This window comes from Balearica regulorum, chromosome W (assembly GCF_011004875.1).
Source record: "Balearica regulorum gibbericeps isolate bBalReg1 chromosome W, bBalReg1.pri, whole genome shotgun sequence".
In the NCBI taxonomy this organism is placed as follows: domain Eukaryota; kingdom Metazoa; phylum Chordata; class Aves; order Gruiformes; family Gruidae; genus Balearica; species Balearica regulorum.
This window is the reverse complement of record NC_046219.1, coordinates 23,190,324-23,216,298: the sequence shown is the minus strand read 5'-3', so window position 1 is coordinate 23,216,298 and position 25,975 is coordinate 23,190,324. Positions and strand designations below refer to the sequence as shown.

General features: G+C 45.0%; 1 protein-coding gene and 1 long non-coding RNA gene across 2 annotated transcripts in view; both read right to left on the bottom strand.

Moving 5' to 3' along the window:
* The window catches only part of LOC142599226 (uncharacterized), a 1,086,559-nt gene that overhangs the window by 922,399 nt on the left and 138,185 nt on the right, over window positions 1-25,975 (bottom strand). The window lies entirely within an intron of this gene.
* On the bottom strand, window positions 18,171-24,759 carry LOC142599318 (uncharacterized). Its single transcript, XM_075739190.1, has 2 exons — window positions 23,056-24,759; window positions 18,171-18,217 (listed from the first exon to the last, which is right to left on the bottom strand). Exons 1-2 carry the CDS (start codon window positions 24,737-24,739, stop codon window positions 18,171-18,173), a joined length of 1,731 nt encoding a protein of 576 aa, XP_075595305.1. The 5' UTR covers window positions 24,740-24,759.

Sequence of the window (25,975 nt, the reverse complement as noted above, 5' to 3'; positions counted from 1 at the left end):
CCTTTTCAGGTCTGTATCTCTTGCTTTGAAACTTGTTGGGAAACAAAAAACTGCTGATGCAGGGATGCCGGCTTCCCCCATCCCCAAGCGAGCCATCCCTTCCATGTTTTAGGGAGAAATGAATAGAGCTTGGCAAGGAGATGAGCATGGGAAAGTTTCTGGAGTGCAAGTGCAATGTTTGATAAATTACTGGCAAGCATATTATTTGTCATACTGTGATTGTGATTAGTCCAGACATCACCCTGTTTTTTTTCTGAGATTATTTCCTTGAGATTAAGCAAAGTGTAATAGTGTGATGGAGTTGAAGTTTATAGGGAAAGAGGTTAGAACATTCATTACACTTTTCTGTATTTATCTCACTCTTGCAAGACAATTTATTTTAAAGCCAAAGCCAGATACTTGAATGAAAAATGACCCCTCTCCTTAGCTCTCCTATCCACCACATCTCATGAAAATTGACCTCTCCGTTAGATCAACTGATCAGTGGAACATAACCCAGGTTTAATGGCCATCAAAGAGAAAAACAATTTAGTTTCAGCTGCTTTGACAGGGTGCATCTACAGGTCTTTGAGCAGACAGATCAGATGGGTTTTTTTATGGTGGTTGTGCCAAGTCTTTGCTAACCTTCAAGTAATGATCTCTCACAACTGTTCCTTTACTACTGATTCTTTGTGCTAAAAAATAAGTTACTGGATGTTTCACAGGAGGTGCTGTCAAAGCCTGAACTTATGTGTATGCATGAGGACTATCATGTCACCCTTTTCTGGTACAGATAAGGGATCTATCCTTTCTTCAACCTGCTGAAAGTGTTGCATTTCTTTAAAGTGTCAGAGGCATGACTGAGCTGAAATAATACCACAATTTTCTCAAACTATTATCTTCTGGATATATAATTCATTTCCCTCAAAGTGAGTTATAGAGTTAAATAAGATATTTCACATGCAATAAATTTTTTTCAGCTAGCTCCATGTGCTCCTGCTTCTTTCTGAAATTGATCTTTGCTAATGGGATCCAGTCTTGACTACTGCAAGAGCTGCAGTAGTGTGTCAGGGAGGTTGGTTTCTTTTTTGGTAGAGTTAAATACTTAGACGTGGATCCACGAAGAAGGTTTGGGACCTCCAGACTAGTATAATAGATCAGATCAAGCTGATAAGGATTGCATTTTCCTGTGGGGTTTTGATCAGCATTCCTCATGAGTAATCTGAATATATCCTAACGTAGATCTTCATGCCAGTGTGTCCTGGTTCTGGCAAGGATAGAGTTAATTTCACAAGGAGCCAGGACAGGTGAGCCAAGCTGGCCGGGTGCTATTCCATACCATGTGATGTCATGCTCACCATAAAAGGGGGCTAGTCGGGCAGGGGTGGGTTTGGTATGGCTCCAGGATGGGCTGAGTGTCTGCTTGGTTGGTCCTTGGATGGGTAAATTGCTTTTTGTTATCACCCATTGTAAATACCTGTTATCAGCACTGTTGTTGATTGTTTTCCCTCTCCCTTGCTGTCCCAGTAAACTCTCCTTATCCCCCAACCCAGGAGGCTTTGCTGTTGTTTTTCCTTTCTCCTCCCCATTCCACCGGGGGAGGGGTGAGCGAGCGGCTGCGTGGTGCTCAGCTGCCGGCTGGGGCTAAACCATGACAGGCCTTTTTGGCGCCAAACGTGGGGCTGGAGGGGTTGTGATAATGACAAGTCTGACCCAAGTGAGTTAAAACAAAGTTGTTATAAGCATTTATAATGTTATTGAAACAGTCGCTGGTCACAATGATGTTCTGTTTGGTCCCATGGCTCTGGTTTGTAAACCCGTGTTTACTCTATGCAATCCCTGTGGTGCTGTTTATCACCTCTGGGAGAGGGGTTTGTGTTCTCATATTGTTGTATTGTGTGATAATGACTTATGATAAGATATCATCGATGGTCATGAGTCTGAGCTGGTACTTGTATGTAGCATTTCTGTCATGCCTGTACCTTGGTCAATATCTTTCAGAATTGATTAATAATTGGACCCAATCTATGGGGAAGGCAGGGGGGGATACCTTCTCCCACTCTTTCACCTCCTCTTTTCCCTTTTGGTTGGTTACAACAGCTTTTGAGAATTTTGAATACCCTTGGAATGTTCATGCCATTATATTCCTGTTGCTAGGTCTCCTGCATGCTTTCCAAGTCCTGTTCAGGGTTAGCAAAAATTGTTTTAAGAATACCACCCAGGGATCTTCCCCAAGACTGAATGGTCAGGGCTGGCATGGCATGTGGGAGACTATGGCCCGGTATCTAGAGACCTTCTCACCCCCAATGGTTTGGAGCTTCACTCCCGAACAACTGCAAGACCCTGATAAAATGGTAGAATATTTGAAAGGAAAATGCTGTGGGGATTCTAAGGAGACACAACTTCCTGCACTGTGCTGGGCCCTGGCCACAATCTATCAAACACTGCTTGATAGTAGACAGCACCATCCAGAGGGAGAGAGCGGACCCACAGGCACTGCAGCTACCTAAGCCCCTGCAACAGGCACTGCAGCTGCCCAAACCCCCACAACAAGCACTGTAACTGAACTAAAAGATCAACCCATACCAGTATCAGTCACCCCTATACACAAAAAGAAATACACAAGGAAATCAGTTCGCTTAGTGAAGGATGATGATGAACCGGGGCCACCATGAGAACAAGAAGAAGAGCCAGAACCAGAAGTGATTACTTGATCCCTGTCCCTGAGTGAGCTGCGAGATGTGCAGAAAGATTTCAGCCGCCTTCCAGGGGAGCACATTATTACCTGGCTGCTCCGCTGCTGGGATAACGGGGCCAGTAGCCTGGAAATGGAGGGCAGGGAGGCCAAGCAGCTAGGATCCTTGTCTAGGGAAGGGGGCATTGACAAGGCAATTGGGAAGAAGGCACAGGCCCTCAGCCTCTGGAGGCGACTCCTGTCAAGTGTGAGGGAACGGTATCCTTTCAGCGAAGATGTTGTATGTCGGCCAGGCAAGTGGACCACCATGGAGAGAGGTATCCAATATCTGAGGGAATTAGCTGTGCGGGAGATGGTTTATTATGATCCGGACAATGCACAGTTGCCCACAGACCCCGATGAAGTCCAGTGTACCCGACCCATGTGGCAGAAGTTTGTGCGAAGTGCACCATCATCGTACGCCAACTCACTGGCAGTAATCGACTGGAAGAGTGAAGAGGCACCCACGGTGGATGAAGTGGCTGGCTGACTCGGGCAATATGAAGAGAGCCTTTCATCCTCCCTCGTCTCGGCTGTGGAGAAACTGTCCCAGGACGTCCGGCAACTCAAAGAGGATATATCTTAGTCCCCACCTGCACAGACCCATATTTCAGCTGTTAGGAGTAAGCGTTTTTCTGCTCCGGAGAGGGGATATAGAGCATACACACCACGAGGTATCCTGTGGTTTTAGATGTGTGACCATGGAGAAGACATGAGGAAATGGGATGGGAAGCCCACCTCAACCCTGCGGGCATGCGTACATGAGCTGCAAGGCAAGACAGCTGTAAGAAGGGACTCTTCCAAGAAGAATGCTGCTCCAGTTTCCACCGGGCAGCCCCCCAAACCAAGTGAAAGGCCTGATCGCACTTCTGATCCTCTTGAAGGGATCTTCAAGTCCTATTTGCAAGAGGTGAGTAGTGACTATGACGAGCAGGATTAGAGGGGCCCTGCCTCCAGCCAGGTGGAGGAAAGGGACAATAGGGTTTATTGGACTGTGTGGATCCGATGGCCTGGCACATCGAACCCACAGGAGTACAAGGCCCTAGTGGACACTGGTGCACAGTGTACCCTAATGCCATCCAGATATGAAGGGGTGGCACCAATATCTATTTGTGGTGTGACGGGGGGATCCCAACAGTTGACTCTGTTGGAGGCTGAAGTAAGTCTAACTGGGAATGAGTGGCAAAAGCACCCCATTGTGACTGGGCCGGAGGCTCCATGCATCCTGGGCATAGACTACCTCCGGAAAGGGTATTTCAAAGATCCAAAAGGCTACCGGTGGGCTTTTGGAATAGCTGCCTTGGAAGTGGAAGAAACTGATCCATTGTCTACTCTGCCTGGTCTCTCGAAGGACCCTTCTGTTGTAGGGTTGCTGAGGGTTGAAGAGCAACATGTGCCAATTGCTACTACAACTGTGCACCGGCGGCAATACCGCACCAACAGAGACTCCCTGGTTCCCATCCACAAGCTAATTTGTCAACTTGAGGGTCAGGGAGTGATCAGCAGAACCCACTCACCCTTTAACAGTCCCATATGGCCAGTGCGGAAGTCCAATGGAGAGTGGAGGCTGACGGTAGACTATCGTGGCCTGAATGAAGTCACACCGCCCATGAGTGCTGCTGTGCTAGACATGATGGGACTTCAGTATGAACTGGATTCAAAGGCAGCCAAGTGGTATGCCACAACTGATCTAGCTAACGGATTTTTCTCGATCCCTTTGGCAGCAGAGTGCAGGCCACAGTTTGCCTTCACTTGGAGGGGTGTCCAGTACACCTGGAATCGACTGCCCCAGGGGTGGAAACACAGCCCCACCATCTGCCATGGACTGATCCAGACTGCACTGGAAAAGGGTGAAGCCCCAGAGCACCTGCAATACATTGAGGACATCATTGTATGGGGCAACTCAGCAGAGGAAGTTTCTGAGAAAGGGAAGAAAATAATCCATATCCTGCTGCAGGCTGGCTTTGCCATAAAACGAAGTAAGGTGAAGGGGCCAGCACAGGAAATACATATTTTAGGCATAAGGTGGCATGATGGGCGGCATCAGATCCCTATGGATATTATCAACAAAATAGCAGCCATGTCTCCACCAATCAACAAAAGGAGACACAGGCTTTCTTAGGTGTTGAGGGTTTCTGGCGAATGCATATTCCAAATTACAGTTTGATAGTAAGCCCTCTCTACCATGTAACCTGGAAGAAGAATGATTTCAAATGGGGCCCTGAGCAACGACAAGCTTTTGAACAAATTAAACAGGAAATAGTTCATGCCGTAGCTCTTGGGCCAGTCCGGGCAGGACCAGATGTAGAAAGTGTGCTGTACACCGCAGCTGGGGAGAATGGCCCCACCTGGAGTCTCTGGCAGAAAGCACCAGGGGAGACTCGAGGTCGACCCCTGGGGTTTTGGAGTCAGGGATACAGAGGATCCGAGGCCCGCTACACTCCAATGGAAAAGGAGATATTGGCAGCCTACGAAGGGGTTCGAGCTGCTTCAGAGGTGATTGGCACTGAAGCACAGCTCCTCTTGGCACCCCGACTGCCAGTGCTGGGCTGGATGTTCAAAGAGAGGGCTCCTGCTACACATCATGCAACCGATGCTACGTGGAGTAAGTGGCTTGCACTGATTACACAAGGGGCTCGAACAGGAAGCCCCAGTCATCCAGGAATTCTGGAAGTGATCACAGACTGGCCAGAAGGGAAAGATTTCAGAATGTTGCCAGAGGAGGAGGTGACACGTGCTGAAGAAGCCCCACCGTATAATAAACTAGCAGAAGATGAGAAACCATATGCCCTCGTCACTGATGGGTCCTGTCGCATCGTGGGAAAGCATCGGAGGTGGAAGGCCGCTGTATGGAGTCCTACAGAACAAGTGGTACAAGCTGCTGAAGGAGAAGGTGAATCGAGCCAGTTTGCAGAGGTGGAAGCCATCCAGCTGGCTTTAGATATTGCTGAAAGAGAGAAGTGGCCGATGCTCTACCTCTACACTGACTCATGGATGGTGCCCAATGCCCTGTGGGGGTGGTTACAGGAGTGGCAGCGGAGCAACTGGCAACGCAGAGGCAAACCCATCTGGGCTGCCTCACTGTGGAAAGATATTGCTGCCCAGCTAGAGAAGCTGGTTGTAAAGGTACATCATGTAGATGCCCACGTACCCAAGAGTCGGGCCACTGAGGAACATCAGAACAACCAGCAGGTAGATCAGGCTGCCAAGATTGAAGTGGCTCAGGTGGATTTAGACTGGCAGCGTAAGGGTGAATTATTTCTAGCTCTGTGGGCCCATGACACCTCAGGCCATCAAAGAAGAGATGGAACATATAGATGGGCCCGTGATCGAGGGGTGGACTTGAGCATGGACGCCATCTCACAGGTCATCCATCAATGTGAAACGTGTGCCGCAATCAAGCAAGCCAAGCGGGTAAAGCCTCTGTGGTATGGAGGACACTGGATGAAATATAAATATGGGGAAGCATGGCAAATCGACTACATCACGCTCCCTCAAACCCGCCAAGGCAAGCGTTATGTTCTTACAATGGTGGAAGCAACCACTGGGTGGCTGGAAACATATCCTGTGCCCCATGCCACTGCCCGGAACACTATTCTGGGCCTTGAAAAGCAAGTCCTGTGGCGACATGGCACCCCAGAGAGAATTGAGTCAGACAATGGGACTCATTTTCAGAACAACCTCATAGACACCTGGGCCAAAGAGCATGGTATTGAGTGGGTGAATCACATCCCCTACCATGCACCAGCCTCTGGGAAAATTGAAAGGTATAATGGACTGCTAAAAACTACCCTGAGGGCAATGGGTGGTGGGACCTTCAAACATTGGGATACACATTTAGCAAAGGCCACCTGGTTAGTTAACACTAGGGGATCTGCCAATCGAGCTGGCCCTGCCCAGTCAAAATTCCCAGGCCCAGTAGAAGGGGATAAAGTTCCTGTAGTGCACATGAAAAATATGTTGGGTAAAACAGTTTGGGTCATCCCTGCTTCAGGCAAAGGCAAGCCCATCTGCGGGATTGCTTTTGCTCAGGGACCAGGGTGCACTTGGTGGGTGATGAGAAAGGATGGGGAAGTCCGGTGTGTACCCCAAGGGGATTTGATTTTGGGTGAAAATAGCCAATAAATTAAATTGCATGATGTTAATAGCGATATACTGTATCAATGGTATGACCATAAGAATCACCCAAAACTAATGAAGGATGGACTTTGAAACTGAACAAAGCGCCACGATGATGGAACTAGAACTGACTTCAACTGGTGCCCAGAAACTTTATCGAAAAATCACATCTTTGGCATCCAGACTGTGAGGATGGACCATACCAGATACACCGGCTGTGAAGACTCCGGATGCAGCGTGCAACCATCCAGCAGCACGCACCATTGCTCCTGCTCTGAGAGACTGTAATGGCAGATGGAACCCAAAGCCATGGACTAAATGAACTCGACAGACATTTTAGAGCGATGGCCCATAGAGTAAGGGAATGATATCTGTAAAATAATCTGGGCATGACGTAGATGGTATGGAATAAGGGGTGGATAATGTCTTGGTTCTGGCAAGGATAGTGTTAATATCACCAGGAGCCAGGACAGGTGAGCCAGGCTGCTGGGGTCTATTCCATACCATGTGACATCATGCTCACCATAAAAGGGGGCTAGTTGGGCAGGGGCGGGCTCGGTGTGGCTTCAGGACGGACTGAGCATCTCATTGGTCCTCGGATGGGTAGATCATTCTCTGTCACCACCCATTGTGAATATCTGTTATCAGCACTGTTGTTGATTGTTTTCCCTCCCCCTTGCTGTCCCAGTAAACTGCCCTTATCCCAACCCTCGAGGCTTTGCCGTTGGTTTTCCATTCTCCTCCCCATCCCGCCGTGGGAGGGGTGAGCAAGCAGCCACGTTGTGCTCAGCTGCCAGCTGGGGCTAAACCACGTCACAGTGTAAGGTTTCAGTGCAAAGTACTTGTTAATTCACACTGGTCTCAGTTCATAAGAGTTCCTGGCTGGTTTTTTCCCCCCTCCTTTGTTCTTGCTACTATTGCATCTCTTTCAAATGTGCAAATGTAGTCTGCAATTTCTGTGGCTTTAGGACAGGGTACAGATTTTTTTAAAAAAGTTAATTCATTTGGGACCTAGCATAAACATTCCCCATTCTTGTTCCAGGGATATTTGTGTCTCTCCAGACCCTGATCAGTGGAACTCATTGCCATATGAGTACAGTCGATGATAATAATTTTTATAGGGTTTAAACACCGAAAAGAAGCAAAAAATGCATGGAGAAACTAGTAAATAAAAGAAGGAAACATTTTAAGAAGGAGTAATGCAAAGCTTCCAAATGCATGATTTCAACCAACCTTTAAATGATTAGGAGGAGAGTTTCCATGGGAACATATTATCTCATCAGTCTCTACTTCAGTGTTCCTTGTGTCCTCAATTGAAAGAGCTGGAACTAGCTAAATTATGCCATTTCATTTGTTTTTTCATTGTATGAAACTTTTTTCTGTGTATGTTTCAACTGCAACACCAAAAAGTCAGTCTCTCTCTCCTCCTCTTTCTTTCTTAGCCCAATGAATGTTTAATTATTTATACAAGTGGAATATCTCCAAGAGAAAAGAGGGAGGGAGTAAAACAGAGATAAATTGTTTTAGCTTTGCTGGTTTGGAGTTGATCCCAGTCTTGAAATAAATATTAGCCTTTTTGTACTTGATTATTTACCAGTTAGAAAAAAAACAATGAGGAAAAATCATGAACCTCTGATAAATAATTCAGGCTCCTCCATCTGTGAAAATGTTGGATTTGGCCTAATATTCCTTATAAACAAAGACCATCATCTGCTCCAGAAAATAAAATCCACAGAATTTAGTTTTTATAGACTTTGGAATGTCAGGAAAGTTGCAAGGAAGGGAGCCTTGATCCACAACTTAGCAAAACGCAGCAAGAAAAAAATGGTTGAGGGAACTCTGAGAGACCTTGGATAGAAAATGTGGTATTGTCATCAAAATCCGTGAATAAACCTCGTAACACCAATGTAGTGTTACAAGGCAGGCATTCTTTATTGCAGTGCTGGATGCACAGGGGATAGCTCCACCCAACGTGCATGCCAGGTGATCACCAACACACAGGTTATGTAGGATCAAAATATACATATTCATTATATTTCCGAGAAAAGGCAGTCCTATGATAATCATTTCTCAGAATCCATTTCCATATTCTCCTCCCCGTCACGCATGCTCAGTGATTTGAGTCTGTGGTCCTCAAGGGTCTCTGGTGGTCATCAGTGGTCTTGCACCCGTGTCCGCTGGGTGACCCTCTTCTTGTGGGCATGCGCAGTACCCTTGCTGTGGATGCACCTGTCCATAACGACTTCATAAGATTAATATCTCCAAGCCTATTGTTCAGTTTGGTAGGGACTGTACATGGAACATAACCGCATTGTACATTGCCATAGTCAATTAGCTTCATTTCGTATTACCTTGGTTACAAACTAATTATCTCAACCTAATTCTATAGTTTCTGTTTCACGGCCCCTATCCTACAGTTACAGTATGATGCTGGTAAGCACATCAGACCCATAACAGATGCTTCTTTGTGTTTGGCTTGTTTCTTTGATTTCACAGAGGTTTAGGAAAAAAATGAAGCCAAACTTGATCACCACTTGTTTGGCAATTAATGTATTCATGTATGCGTGAAATTTCTGATGGGAACTTCTCAGGGAGAATTTGTGACTAAATTGTCATCATTTCTCTCCTAAAACTCTAAAAATATTAATGAGGGTTGGTGCAAACACTTTTTTAAACCAAAAAGCTCATGAGAGCAGAATAGCAGTTTTCCTTCAGCAGTTACAGTAGTGAACTCAGCTTTGCAACATCTGCATCAAATCCAGCTATCTAGGTCTGTCAGACAGGTGGGATATCTATCTGGCTGTCATGCATACACATGTTTCTACTCAATAGTAAGTACAAAAGATGTAGAGGAAGAATTCATCATAAAGTGTTTAGGGAAAAAAAAACCAAAAAAAAAATCAGGCCTTAGTGTTTCTCTTGAGGATTCAAAACCAAGAAATAGCCACTTTATAAAATTAAATAGATGTGGACTCTTGGAGTATATCCAGCTTGCTGGACACTGCTCACAAGACTCTGCTGAGCTGTGACATTACTTTGGAGAAAAATAAATAAATAAAGGGAAAGATAAGCAGGATTTTTTGGTGGAGTTCAGCCAGGCCTGCAGTTTTGACAGCTCTCCCTAGCCAGCCAGTTAGCCTCTGCACTCCCCTCCTGCTCCATGGAGGTACAGTGAGTGCTGTCTGGAGCTGTTGTACCACAAGAGGAAAGTGTTTATATCATATGGGTTAGAGCAACAAACCTGACTGCATTCCCCAAAGGGAACCATGCTTTCTGAGGCTTTCAATGCTCTGTTTGGAAGATTTTTTTTTTGCTTTCTCTTTCCTTCCAATGTTCTTCACAACCTGAACAGCATTTTAAAGAGCATTACACAGACTGCAGAGAAAAGAGGAGAGGCTTTCTTCAGGGTGCCACTTCCACCAGAGCAGAGCAGCCGCTGTGCTTGTTTCTTCAATGGAGCGAGAGGAGCAGATGGAGACCTGCCTTTTCCCTTCCCTTGCCAAGTCAGCCCTGATCTTGCAGGGAAGAAAGAAAAAAAAAGATACTTTTTGGATCAGGGAAGCGAGATGGGAATAACTCCTCTTCGCGGCTATTTCCAGCTCAAGATTAGCTAATTTCTGAGCGATGATGCTCTGTTAGGAATTGAGGAATCGGGCTGTCCAGCCCTGCACTGCCAGAAAATTAGTCCTTTTGCAAGGATCAACCTATTTTTATTTCATCAGCAGCCAAATCCTGGGGAACAGCTCTGTGTGTGTATATGCGTGTGTGTAACATAGTTAGGAAAGATCATCTTTGATCTCCTCACTTTCAGCAGAAGGTTATTGTATTAAATAGCACATCCTGCTCGCAGTTCCCTTTGATCCTCTGAAACTTCCTCAGCCACCTGATATAATTTTCATCCCCCTCTCCAACTCCTTGCAATCCCTCCTCCCCATCCACTTCCACCCAAACATTCGAAGACATTATAGCAGGAAGTAATTTTGTCTGGACTATTATTAGATCATGAGATTAGTGCAACATAGAGGTCGTAAAATGTTTCATTCTCTGTGAATGGCCATCAGGTACCATAATGTTAGGTTTCCTTATTGTGCAGATTGCTTGACTTGCAAATGGCACATTATCCAGCTTAAACACCTAGCATTTACATTCATAATCCTGACACTCCCCCCTTTATAGCCTTCTGCGAGGGCCTTCCAATTGGTCAGAAGCACAAGTGATGTTTTGTGATTATGATGAATAATGTGAGGGGCTGTGGAGGAGGAAAAAAAAAGAGACAGGAAAAAACAAGAAAGAGATGGAGACAGAGGGAGGACTTTATAGAGCACTTTGACATTGCAGAGCTTTTTGCTGGAGGAATGCAGTGATCTCTGTGGCTGGAAAAGGACTCAATGTAGCTGAATGGAGCTAAACTGGAAAAAGTAGCTTTTAGGAAGGGATAAAGATGTGTCCTGGTTGAAGGAAGGGGAGAGTGTTGGAGTCCAGACACTGACCAAAGAGTTGGAGAGAGGGGTTAGGTTCCTGGTGGTGTTTCTTGTTTCTCGGTGATTTCAGGCTAATAGGACATATTTCCATGCCTCAGTTTCCCCATAAAAATTACATTGGGAGTGGATTCATCACCTGCTACTCCTCTTCCCCCCCCCTCCCAGTTCAGGGCCTTGGCACTGAAATATTCTCTTCCCCAGCCCTTCCAGACCTCACACTCTCCCCAAGATAAGGGACTTGGAGACTTGCTGGTAACTTGAGGTAGAGCTAGATGCAGTTTTGGGGTGGGTGACTGTAACATCCAAATCAAAAGCTATTCTTTCAATGTTTTCCTACCTCTTTTGCTGGCATGGAGAAGGGTCATAGCTTTGAATTAGGAAGCTACAAACTAAATGTATGAAGCCATTTACTGCACTACTTCTTGGGTGTTTGGCTTTTTATTGGCTCCTTCATTTTCTTCTGGGCCAACTCTATCTCAAGAAGTCACACTGGGGAGTCTTCTGCCTCAACTCTTTAAAGCAACATAGCAGAGAGCAACACTTAGGAGGACAATGGGATAGATGTGGTCTATTGTCCCATACAAAGGACCTGTATTGGTCAGTAGTCTTGTAATCTGATAGGTAACCTAGGATCTCCCTGTTTAAAAGCATAAATCTTGTTTGATTGCAGTGGAGGATTTATCTCATTAGAAAACCAGGAGTGGACTCATAAGTCTAGTGGCTGGTCCTCAGAGAAGAGAAGGTGACTGAATCAGCAAGGAAGTCCAGTGCAAAGTCTCAGATGGTTGTCAGCGTATTGCAACCTTCAAATCTATGCATTGTTTAATTTTTCAGAATAGTCCTTTAATTGAATTAAACATACCCTTTGTCTACCACAGGCATAATGAGACCAATTCAACAGTACTCTTGACATATAAGTTTCTTATGGCAAAGTCCTACAAAACTCAGTAGGAATGAAATCATCAGGATTTTATACAAACAGCTCTGAGAGGGCATATAATCTATTTGATAATGTTTTGATCTCATGGACAGATAGCTATGAATATTTTGATACATCATAAAGATTTTTCTAAGATCATATTCAATCCTATAGATGTGTATACATCCAAGTTTCCTCACTCATATAGCTGTAGATGGTATGGATATCTGTTATACACAAGATAGCTATGTAAGTGAAAAAGATTAATCCAAGTGAGGAGGGGACCTTGTGTATTCACTAGTGACTTGAAAATTATACTTGTATAATTGAATCTTGCTAGAACTGCTTGACTGAACCAATGGTCTGTTTCTACCTCCAGATAATGCTCAGCTTTGGGTATTACAGAACAAGTGCTAAAATCCACATAAGGGATAAGTACAGAATAAACTTCTCATCCTTGTTCCTATGTGGTTGACTTACGCCTAGAAGCATGAGGGTTATTTCCCTAGCATTTCTTATCTGAGACAGTGCAACTGTAGGTGTTCTTATTATGTCTAATCCTATTTGGAATTACAGTAAGGTCTTGGCTTTTGTGGAACTTTGTGGCAATTTGTTGCACAGGGTAATTATGCAGTGTACTTAAAAAATAAATAAAAATCTTTTCTCTGTTTCAAATGCATTCTCCCTTTCAGTTTACTGAGGCTCTCCCTCAAACTGGTAATATATGCATATATATTTTATGTAGGTATTTCACAGAAAGCCTGCTGATCAGGATAATGGTTTCCTGGAAGAACAAGGACTGTGCTTTCTGATCTCAGGACTTTCTTTTCAGGCACCTGTTTCTACAAATTTTGAGCATATGTGTTTGCCTGAGTGTTGCTACCACATTAAAAAAAAAATCGATTTAGGTACACATTCAGTTTATGTAACATGATTCTTGAGCTGCAGGTTGTGATTAGACCAAAAAAAGGGTTTGAAAGAATAAGCAAAAAGGGATGCTGCTGAGCAGTGTATCTGGGAACATTGTGTGTATCTACAGGAACAGCACAAAGTTGCTACTCATAAAATGATTTTCAAACATGAGAAACAGAGCATTCAATTTCCCTGTCCAGAGTTGCATCCTTAAGTTGGCATTGATAAATCTACTCTTTGTTTGGTGTCACAAAAGCCAAGTCCAGAAAGATTTCCTGGTGCTTCTGGATCTCTCCCTTTCCATCTGCATGGTGGCGAGATCCCTTCTTGCTGTGAACCATGAAAAGGCTTCGCCACAGATGCTGGGGACTGATGCACAGCTGACTATGTAAACCAGCTCAAATTGGTGGAGCTGTGCCACTTTATGCCAGTTGAGGGTCAGCAGGGAATGGTGGGACTTGCACTTTGGACAGGCTCAGCTCTTTTTCTTGGCATCCTCTTATTTCCTTCTCCCTTCCAAAAAAAATATCCCAAATGGGGTGATGGGCCATCTCACCCCATCCTCCTCCTTTTCCAACTAGATCATGCTGTGAGTCTGCAAAATTTTAGCAGTAATTAGTGCCGACCTCTAGCTGCTCACTGCTTGCTAGGAATCAGAGTTGTCAGCTCTACCTGTCAGAGGGCTGCAAGGAAATGAAGCATTCAGAGGCACACAGATGTGGGAAGGAAGAGAGATGTCCCCGCGCTACAAAGCACACTGCTATTAAAGTGTCAGTTTTTTGGTTTACTGTTGCAGTTTGTGTGAAGAGTTTATGGATCAGCAGATAACAGTAATTATCACAGAGACTTTTCTGCTGTAGTCTAATCTAACCTTTTATAGTTTCGTACCACAGGGCCGCCTTCTCCTCTCCCTCCCCCTTATTTTTTAAGAGCTTATTGGGTAATTTTATTATTTTATTTTTATTTTTTATGTCCACTAAATCATCAAAGTTGACATCAGACACCTTCACACAAAAAAAGGATGCATAGATTAATAGAATGAGGGGGTAAATGATAGGGTTTTATTAATAATACTAATCTAGAGAGTTTGCTGTAGCAAAACCCAGGAACAGATTAACTGTATTAAAAGGAAAGGGAGGGGGGAGGAGAGAAGAGTGGAAAAACTCAGAAATGTTAGCCAAGGTGAGATGTCCTCAAATTTAAAGCACTTGAAAATTTCTTGAATCACATTCAGGCCTCGCAAAAACTGGTCCCAATCCAGAGTCATTTCATCGAAGGCAATGCCTTCACTCTCAGTTGGGAAACAGAATGGGAGGGCTTATCCAGAAAGTGGCAGAGTGAAGAAAAATTTAAAAAATACCATCACCATCACTGCTAGAAGGGATTGAAAAAGTGCTACAAGGCAACTTTTTAACAGTTCTTTTTTTTTAAAAAAAGGAAAGTGTTTGGGATGGAAGTGTTGTGAACCTTGTTGAGATGTCTTTTGCTTTTCTTTTGTTCAAATACAATTTTTCAATGAAAATGTTCAAAATGCTTCTAAAACATGGTGTGTCATTTCAACAGAGAGAAAAAGCCTTTCATTATTTTTATTGCTGCTGCCACAGAGTTTTCTGTGCAAGCATTATAAAGAGGTCCTGATGGGGTTAAACTCTCACTTTATAATACTTTTTTTCCCCTCTGTTCCCCCCCACTCCTCCAGTAGAAAAAAAAGGAAAGGAAATGTAGCTCTAGAAACTAATAATGCAAGAGAGCAGGAGTGCATTTTTCTTCTCCTACCCCTTGTGTTTTCCTTCAAAACACTTCAGAACTGTCAGCACGGGATTTTATTTTCTTTGTTCACAATTTCATAATATGGCAAAAATCATCTCAAAAAGGAGTATTTATTTCTGTTTGTGTCGAGTATATGTGTATGGTTTTCACAATTTCTTGATTCACAATTGCAATGTGATGGTTTGCAGAGACCATGCCAATAATCAGGGCTCCAATATAGTAAGCGCTATTCAGACATCTAGGATGAGCTGGGAACTGCTCTAAAGAGCTTTCACATTCAATGGGGAAGGATGGAAAAGCTTTGTTTCCAGGTGGAAAGTTGAGGCACAATGGGTGAGACATCTGATCAACTGTCAATGCTTGCAGCATGGATGGCACTGACCATCCTAAAGATGGTCAATGCACAGCATGGTTGTAACTATCTGAAGCTCTTTAGATGTCAGTGTAAACCACAGCCTATCTCTTCCAATCCTTTGGGACGCCTGAATCTCTGGACTTTTGGAAAACCATCTCAGTTTCATTTCTGGTCACATTTCTAAACAGGCAGTTGAAGATCCTAAGGATGAATGGGGTAGGAATTTGAGTAGTATCTTTTGCATGTAGGTTTTTAAGCTCTTCTAGTCATGTGTAAGTTTTCTTGCTGTGATGCTGCCAACATAGCCTACTTGGGCTGGGGGAAATGGCTTGCTATTTCAGTGGGGAAAAAGAGAGATAACCCAATATGAGCCACACAGTTATCATTCCTCCGTAAGAAGAAGCTGTAGGTACTGAATTATACAGAGAGAATTAAGAGTGCAAGGGAGCTTGGTGTGACAGTAAAGTGTTCGGGTTTCAGCTGAGATGATAGAATTAATTTTTCTTCCTAGTAGCTGGTATAGTGCTGTGTTTTGGATTTATTATGAGAATAATATTGATAACACACTGATGTTTTTAGTTGCTGCTAGGTAGCTGTAGTGCTTACACCAAGTCAAGGACTCTTCAGCTTCTCACGCTCTGCCAGGTGCACAAGAAGCTGGTAGAGCACAGTCAGGATAGCTGACCCAGACTGGCCAAAGGGATATTCCCTAATATATAATGTCATGCTCCCTATATATATAACTGGGGAGGCTAGCTGGGAGGCATATTCATGTCTCAGAAACAGACTGGGCATTGGATTGTTTTATTTTCCTTTTGCATGTGGTGAGCAATTGTATTTGAGGAACTGTATTTGTGCATCACTACAGACAGTAGGTTGCAGTGAGTGCCCAGACCCTTCTCCTGGTGAAAAGGTAAGTACCTGCACAAGGTGTGCACAGGTTGATGATCTGTTGCGTCAGATGGCTGAGTTGCAGGATACAGTTAAAAAGCTGCACAGAATTAGAGGGGCTGAGACAGAGCTAGATAGGTGGTTTCATAACCAAGTACCTGTAGTGGGCACCACAGAGAATGAGGCACCTTGGACCTTGGTGACCCACAAAAGCAGGGCTCTGCTTCAGACTCCATCCTCCAGCTTCACAACCAAAAACAGATATGAAGCTCTAACAGCTATAGACACCCACGAGCAAGGTCTGCAAGGACAAACTGTACCAACAGCGCACAGTGGATACCGTTGTGGTGGGTTGACCATGGCTGGGGGCCAGGTGCCCACCAGAGCCGCTCTATCACTCCCCTCCTTCTCTAGAGAGGGGAGAAAAGGTATAACAAAAAAGCTTATGGGTCAAGATAAGGACAGGGAGAGATCATTCACTAATTATCATCACGAGCAAAACAGACCGAACTTAGAGAGGAAATTCATCTATATTATTACCAAGCAAAACAGAGTAGAGGAATGAGAAATAAAATCAAATCTTAAAACACCTCCCCCCACCCCTCCCATCTTCCCGGGCTCAACTTCACTCCCGGCTTCAAACTCCTCCCCCCTCAACGGCACAGGGGGACGGGGAATGGGGGTTACGGTCAGTTCATCACATGTTGTTTCTGCCGCTTCTTCATCCTCAGGGGGAGGACTCCTCTCATCGTTCCCCTGCTGCAGCGTGGGGTCCCTCTCACGGGAGACAGTCCTTCACGACCTTCTCCAACGTGAGTCTCTCCCACGGGCTACAGTCCTTCATGAACTGCTCCAGCGTGGGTCTCTCCCATGGGGTGCAGACCTTCAGGAGCAGACTATTCCAGCGTGGGTCCCCCACGGGGTCACAAGTCCTGTCAGCAAACCTGCACCTGCATGGGCTCCTCTCTCCACAGGTCCTGCCAGGAGCTTGCTCCAGCGTGGGCTTCCCACTGGGTCACAGTCTCCTTCAGGTGCCTCCACCTGCTCCATCGTGGGGTCCTCCACGGGCTGCAGGTGGAATCTCTACACCCCCTCATCCTTCCTCCATGGGCTGCTGCAGGGGGAGAGCCTGCCTCACCATGGTCTTCACCACGGGCTGCAGGGGGATCTCTGCTCTGGCACCTGGAGCACCTCCTCCCCCTCCTTCCGCACTGACCTTGGTGTCTGCAGAGTTTCTTAGGTCTTCTCCCTCCTCTCTCCGGCTGCAAAAGCTCTCTCTAACTGTTTTTCTCTTTCTTAAATATGTTATCACAGAGGCGCTGATTGGCTTGTCCTTGGCCAGCGGCGGGTCCATCTTGGAGCCGGCTGGCATTGACTCTGTCAGATACAGGGGAAGCTTCTAGCAGCTTCTCACAGAAGCCACCCCTGTAGCTCCCCCCCCCCCCGCTGCTACCAAAACCTTGCCACGCAAACCCAACACAACCATAAAAGGAAATGATGAGTGCTTGTAGTGAGTGACTCTCTGTTAAAGGGCACCAAGGTGCCCATCTGCTGACCTGACAGGGAGCCACGAGAGGTATGCTGCCTTCCGGGAGCCAAGATCCGAGATGTTGCCGAGAGGGTGCCACAACTTGTCAAGAGCACAGACTACTATCCACTGTTACTCTTTCATGTGGGCATGAATGACACTGCAAGCCGGAACCTGGGCAGAATCAAGGAAGACTATAAAGCCCTGGGGGTGCGAGTGAAAAACATTGGTGCCCAAGTGATCTTTTCCTCCATCCTACCAGTTGGAGGAAAGGGGGCAGCCAGAAATAGACATATAATGCATATCAACTCCTGGCTACGTGGCTGGTGCCATCACGAGGGTTTTGGCTTTTATGACAATGGGACATTCATTAATGACTATAACCTGTTAGAGAGGGATGGGATCCACCTGTCTAGAAGAGGCAAGGGAATCTTTGGCAGCAGGCTGACCAACTTGGTGAGGTGGGCTTTAAACTGAAGGATTCAGGGGATGGGGTCCGAAGTGACAATGCTCATGCCATCACATCCAACTGGGGAATAAGCCAGGCCAACCAGAGCAGTGACAAATGTTCCTTAGGTGCCTCCCAAGATGAGAACCAGAAAGCCAACCACCTCAAGGGTGGGTGTGGTTATGGCGGACCCTCCTGCACCCCTCCAGGGAAACCTCCACTCTCTATTACCTCTCTGAAATGCCTGTACACCAATGCACGCAGCATGGGGAATAAACAGGAAGAACTAGAGGTCTGTGTGCGGTCACAGGGCCATGATCTCATTGCAATTACAGAGACATGGCGGGATAGCTCACATGACTGGAATGCTGTCATGGATAGCTACGTACTTTTTAGGAAAGACAGGCCAGCAAGGGGAGGTGGCAGAGTTGCTCTTTATGTGAGAGAGCAACTGGAATGTATCGAGCTCTGCCGAGGCGTGGATGAAGAATGAGTCGAGAGCTTACGGGTAAGAATCAAGGGGCAGGCTAATATGGGTGGCACTGTTGTGGGTGTTTACTACAGGCCACCTGATAAGGAAGAGGAAGTTGATGACGCCTTCTACAGACAGCTGGAAGTAGCCTCATCATCGCAGGCCTTGGTTCTCATGGGGGACTTCCACCACCCTGACATTTGCTGGAAAGGCAACACAGCCAGCCATGCACAGTCCAGGAGGTTCATGCAGAGCACTGATGCTAACTTTTTGACACAGGTGGTGGAGGAGCTCACGACGAGAGGGGTGCTGCTGGACCTTGTACTAACAAACAAGGAAGGACTGGTTGGGGATGTGAAGGTTGGGGGCAGCCTTGGCTGCAGTGACCATGAGATGCTGGAGTTGAGTATCCTGCGTGGAAGGAGCAGGGCAATAAGTAGGATTACAACCCTTGAGTTCAGGAGTGCTAACTTTGGCCTCTTCAAAGACCTGCTTGGGAGAATCCCATGGGTTAGGGCTCTAAAAGGTGGGGGGGGTCCAAGAGAGCTGATCAATATTCAAGCACCACTTCCTCCAAGCTCAAGATCAGTGCATCCTGAAGAGTAGGAAATCAAGCAAAGGAGGCAGGAGACCTACATGGATGAGCAAGGAGCTGCTGGAAAAACTCAAAGGGAAGAAGGAAGTTTACAGAATGTGGACAAAGGGACTGGCCACTTGGGAGGAATATATGGATGTAGTCAGAGAATGTAGAGATGCAACAAGGAAGGGTAATGCCTGCTTGGAATTGAGTCTGGCAAGGGATGTCAAGGACAACAAGAAGGGCTTCTTCAAGTACATCAGCAGCAAAAGGAAGACTAGGGAAAATGTGGGCCCGCTACTGAATGAGGTGGGTGCCTTGGTGACTGAAGATACAGAGAAGGTGGAGTTACTGAATGCCTTCTTTGCTTCAGTCTTTACTGCTAAGGTTGCCCCTGAGGAAACCCAGACCCTGGAGGTAGGAGAGAAAGTCTGGAGAAAGGAAGACCTTCCCTTGGTTGAGGAGGATTGGGTTAGAGAACATCTAGGCAATCTCGACATCCACAAATCCATGGTCCCTGATGGAATGTACCCACGAGTGCTCAGGGAGCTGGCAGATGTTATTGCTAAGCTGCTCTCCATCATCTTTGAAAGGACATGGAGAGCAGGAGAGGTGCCTGAAAGACTGGAGGAAAGCCAATGTCACTCCAGTCTTCAAAAAGGGCAAGAAGGAGGACCCGGGAACTACAGGCCAGTCAGCCTCACCTCCATCCCTGGAAAGGTGATGGAACAGCTTATTCTGGGGGTCATCTCTAAGCATGTGGAGGAAAAGAAGGTTATTGGGAGTGGTCAGCATGGATTCACCAAGGGGAAATCATGCCTGACCCATCTGATAGCCTTCGATGATGGCATGACTGGCTGTGTGGATGAGGGGAGAGCAGTGGATGTTGTCTACCTTGACTTCAGGAAGGCTTTTGACACTGTCTCTCATAACATCCTTGTTAGCAAGCTTAGGAACTGTGGGTTGGATGAGTGGACAGTGAGGTGGGTAGAGAACTGGCTGAATGATAGGGCTCATAGGGCTGTGCAGAGTCTAGTTGGAGGCCTGTATCTAGTGGTGTTCCCCTGGGACCAGTGCTTGGTCTGGTCTTATTCAACATATTCATCAATGACCTGGACGAGGGGACAGAGTGTACCCTCAGCAAGTTTTCTGATGATACTAAGCTGGGAGGAGTGGCTGACACACCAGAAGACTGCGCTGCCATTCAACGAGATCTTGACAGACTAGAGAACTGGGTGGAGAGGAACCATATGAAATTCAATAAGGACAAGGGTACGGTCCTGCACCTAGGGAGGAATAACCCCAGGCACCAGTCCAGGTTAGGGGTTGACCTGCTGGGAAGCAGCACTGTGGAGAAGGACCTGGGAGTCCTGGTGGACAACAAGCTCTCCATGAGCCAGCAATGTACCCTTGTGGCCAAGAAGGCCAATGGTATCCTGGGGGGCATTAAGAAGAATGTGGCCAGCAGGTCAAGGGAGGTTATCCTCCCCCTCAACTCTGCCCTGGTGAGGCCACATCTGGAGTACTGTGGCCAGTTCTGGGCTCCCCAGTTCAAGACAGACAGGGACCTACTGGAGAGAGTCCAGCAGAGGGCTACAAAGATGATTAGGGGAGTGGAGCATCTCTCTGATGAGGAAAGGCTGAGAGAGCTGGGTCTGTTTAGCCTGGAGAAGAGAAGACTGGGAGGGGATCTTCTCAATGCTTATAAATATCTAAAGGGTGGATGTCTAGAGGAAGGGCCCAGACTCTTCTCAGTGGTGCCCAGTGACAGGACAAGGGGCAATGGGCACAAACTGGAACACAGGAAGTTCCATCTGAACATGAGGAAAAACTTCTTCACTTTGAGGGTGACCGAGCACTGGAACAGACTGCCCAGAGAGGCTGTGGAGTCTCCTTCTCTGGAGATATTCAAACCCCACCTGGATGTAATCCTGTGCAACCTGCTCTAGGTGATCCTGCTCTAGCAGGGGAGTAGGACTAGATGATCTCCAGAGGTCCCTTCCAACCCTTACTACTCTGTGATTCTGTTCTGTGATCACTTGTATTATTGTTGTTGTTATGATTATTCTCTTTTTCTGTTATCCTATTAAACTGTCTTTATCTCAGCTCACAAGTTTGAAGTTTTTTCCCATTCTCCTCCCCATATTGGCTCTGGGAGGAGAAAAAGTAAAAAGTATAATTATTAATAGCTTCTGAGAGATGGCTCCCAAAATACGGAGATGGCGCTGTCACTGTTAATCTGCTGCCACTGAATACAGATTGAACCACCAAGGACAAATATTAAACTGGACTGAATACCAATGATTTCATCGTACCATAAGACAGTAGTATGCCGAACAGCAGAACAATAACCTTAATCCAATGCCCAGAGAAAAATACAATTCTGAAAACAACTCTGTGAAAAAATAAAACAACATTGTGACCAGTGGACCAGTGACGATTAATATAATGAATACTTATAACAAATTTCTTTTCACACACTCTGGTCAGATCTGTTGTTATCTCAACACTGCAAGCCCGACGTTGGGTGCCTGTCCTGGTTCTGGCTAGGATAGAGTTAATTTTCACAAGGAGCCATGACAGGTGAGCCAAGTTGGCCGGGGGCTATTCCATACCATGTGACATCATGCTCACCATAAAAGGGGGCTAGTCGGGGAGGGGTGGGTTTGGTAAATTGCTTTCTGTTATCACCCATTGTGAACATTCCGTTATCAGTACTGTTGTTGATTGTTTCCCTCTCCTTTGCTGTCCCAGTAAACTGTCCTTACCCCAACCCTCCAGGCTTTGCCTTTGTCCGTTCTCCTCCCCATCCCGCTGGGGGAGGGGTGAGCAAGCGGCTGCGTGGTGCTCAGCTGCCGGCTGGGGCTAAACCATGACAGGCCTTTTCGGCGCCAAACGTGGGGCTGGAGGGGTTGAGATAACGACAAGTCTGACCCAAGTGTGTTAAAACAAAGTTGTTATAAGCATTTATAATGTTATTGAAACAGTCGCTGGTCACAATGATGTTCTGTTTGGTCACATGGCTCTGGTTTGTAAACCCGTGTTTACTCTATGTAATCCATGTGTCACCGAAATCCGGGAATAAACCTTGTAACACCAATGTAGTGTTAAAAGGCAGGCATTCTTTATTGCAGCGCTGGATGCACGGGGGATAGTTCCACCTAACGTGCATACCTAGCCTACGAACACACACGTATTTATATTCTCAATACACACATGGTCACAATTACATCACATAGTTACATAGTTACTTCATTATGATTGGTGTAAAACTTTCTCGCTTTGCTTTTAAAGCTATATACTTAAAGAAATTCAGAGAGCATGCCCAGTGAGGGGTGGTCGTACCTTGGAGGTGGGTAGTTTTTAGCATGGAGGTGTGTTTTGGTATTATAATGAGATTATAATGAACAAAGTTCACTCAAAGGACATGATTTTGACAGAAAATGAAATATTATTTGGCTCACGTACCAATAATGCAGTTTATCAGTTCCATGGTACATACCGACCACACAGTTTATCAGTTCCATGGTACCACCAAGCTCTCAGGTCCTCATTCCTAAAATATTTTCTCATTCCCTACTATTGCTAATAATCTCATCTTGATCCCATCACCATGGTTAAAAACTTAAACACATCGGTTACAATCCCCCCTTTGGAAGTTTTGAAATAATCACCTTTTCAATACTTCCACTATACTAACTATTTTCTATGTGTTGGAAGAAACTCTGGGTTGTTTGTTTTGCTGTTTCGCAACAGCTTGGATGATCATATGAGTGAGAGAAGTTTCACGAATAATTTGTTCTTTCAGATGTGTTAATCGATTCATCATTTTCCAAGTTATGATATATAATATTACTGACAAGGTCATACTGATCAAAACCAATGTTAAAAGAATCACGATGGGGTGACATAACTTGTTTAGGATGCCTGTAGCAGTAGGCGACCATCCAAAAAGTGTGTCCCACCATTTAAGTTCTGCATCTCTCTGCACTCTTTCAAAAACTCGATGTATTTCTTTCACATTGTGATGAACAGTTATTAGGGTTTTCTGCCCATTTTCCTTAATTTTTTCCAGAATTTCAATCAAATCTTTGTGTCGTAATAACTGTTTTACTAAAGTGAGATTCATTCCAATGGGGATAGGTAATAATTCATGAATCAACATGTAGTTAGACTGCAAAAGTTGGTGCGATGTGACCGGGGTCGAATAAGAAAAGTCACATCCATCAATCTTAGTAAAATTACAAATACAAAAATTTGAATTATTTCTAATCTCTACCACTATCTCATCTACATACAAAAAATCACAAACAGTTCTCAAGCATACACAGCCCTTGCCGATATATACAAGTATGGTTTCAGGGTTTTCGTTAGGATGAACCTCAAAATGGCAAATATTTTGTTCAGTGTCCAAACAAATATCTTGTGCCTCAATTGCATTACCTTCACAGACAAATCCTTGTTGTTCCCGCACGATGCAAGATTCCAAATTAACAGTTTGCCATTTTTCATTCATCTTTCGGGCCCATACTCTATGCTCGGAAGGATAGAGTATAGTTCCGTTATGGTTTATCCCTAATGCAATGATGGGGTAAATTGAGTATTTGGTAGCATTAGATATAGTGAGCACAAAAGTTGTAGCTGTGTTTGTAACGGGATCATAAGTAAAGTTTACCAGGCTCCACCAGGACTGGAGTTCTTTCTCAAAATCAGTAGCACTGTCCCAAATTATTTTCCTAATTTCAGTAGGGAGAGTGCCTTCTTCGCCTTCTCTTATAATTGAGGCAGCCACCGACTGCATCCATAATTGAGCCTGAATGCAACTGAGAGCCAAGGAGAGGTTATTTTGGATCACCCCAAGTGCGTCTGTAATTAACTCGTGGTCCCTTACATTTATTCTTTCCCATGTGGGTAATATACTTGACAACAGCCACTGGTTAGTTCCTAAAGCCAGTAAAGAGGATCGTAAAGGTTGTTGTAATCTAGCCAAATCACTAATTGAGGCCGCCAATTTGTTCATTATTACTTCTGAATCAATGCTATTTAAAACTCCCAATCCTGTTCCCAAAACACCGGTCAAGTCTCTCCGTGTTCTTTTCGTAGTAAGAGTTCGTTTTTGTAGCCAGGTTGTCCACCCCTCATATGAGGTTTTTAAGAAAGGTGAACAAGCTGGTTGAATATCTGAAACATTGTTTTGCATTGACAATTCAACTTGTTTGAGAGACCATGCCGGGTTAAACAACATTTGTTGCAAGCCTGTATTTCTGATCACGTATGGTCCAATTTCAAAGATTTTCGGGTTAAGCGCAACAATTGGTTGGGTAGTAGGTATTATAACGTCTATTTTAAGTTCTCCCCAGTATTTGGTGTTATTTTTACCACAGATCACTTTACGGGAGTATTGTACAGTAGTCAAATTTAACCAACAGTCTAAATTTTGATCTTTACACAAAATAGGGCCATGTGATCCATTTTCATAACTGTTTATAGGTTCAATGCGAGATTCAGTGATTAATCTGCATCTTATTGTGATGTCATTCCCTTGTGGTACCATAAAAGAGGGGGTGACTTCACTTTTACTAGTTAACATAAAAAGGGTATCTGTGCCAGCGTGCGTGACTACTGCAACAAGCATCACTAGGGGTTTAGTTACAACATTTATCTTGAATTTGAATGTAAGGCTTCGTAATCCTCCTGTCAATGGATTAGGTCTCCAATTGCATATCACATAAACTGGCTTAGTCAAAGTAAAATTGTGCCAACAATCTCCTTGTTCCTTAATACAGAATTTGGTGATTTCAACATTATTGGTACTAGGGTCTAAGGAGTAATTACCGACATTCTGCTGGCAGCAACACGTAATGAGAGAATCTTGTTTGTTACATTTCCATTCTGTGGTGGGACAGAGTCTCGTTGTAAGATTAGAACTAGGGTCTAATAGATTTCCGGTAATGGTAACTGAAGAAGCTTTCTCATGAAGAGATCCTTCCATCTTTCTGCATCCTACTTGGATTTTTTCTCCAATTGTTCCTGTTAAGACACGGACCCAGTCCTTTCTGTCCCATTCCCACTCAGGTGGGTGGTAAACTTCAGATTCATGCATTACCACAGTGGCTAAATTTGGAGAATGGTCTTTGGGATATGGTCCCATCATAGCTTGGGACCATAGCCATTCTGTATTTCTTTGGCTACAGATCAGCGACAAAACACAAAAAAGTGTTATTAACCCAATCAAACAATTCATAATATTCATAGTTCAACACATAACATGCAAACCTTTTATAAATTTTCCATTTTGAAAACCAGTTCTTTTAGCTTTCCAGTTCCCTGTCAAATTTTCTACACAGTCTGAGTTTCAAAGGTCCTTTTTGCATAGATGTCCACTGCTCTGACGGTGCCTTCTTTACTCGAGTATAATGAATCCACGGCTCCACTCCTTCTACCTTAACTGCGGTATAAGTTGTCAACAATACCTGGAAGGGTCCTTTCCACTTTTCTTGGAGTGGTTCAGAACTCCATGTTCTTATATACACAAAGTCACCCGGCTGGTATGGATGTACAGGCGTATCAAGAGCAAGCGGTCTGGTCAGCACAATATATCTTCTGAGCGCTTCGAGGGTCTTTCCTAAAGAAATCAGATATGTTTTCAAATCTGTTTCCCCTGTTACCCTCATGTCCCCTGGGATTAAAGGAGTTTGGTAGGGTTTGCCATATAATATTTCATATGGACTTACACCGTCTTTAGATCTTGGTTGGATTCTTATTCTTAACAGAGCTAATGGCAAGGCCT

Coding starts and splice junctions, on each gene's coding strand:
- LOC142599318 (XM_075739190.1), bottom strand. CDS start 24,739: ATGGTACCACAAGGGAATGACATCACAATAAGATGCAGATTAATCACT. Junction 18,218..23,055: donor TTTAACATTGGTTTTGATCA/GTATGACCTTGT, acceptor CTTATTCCCCAG/TTGGATGTGATGGCATGAGC.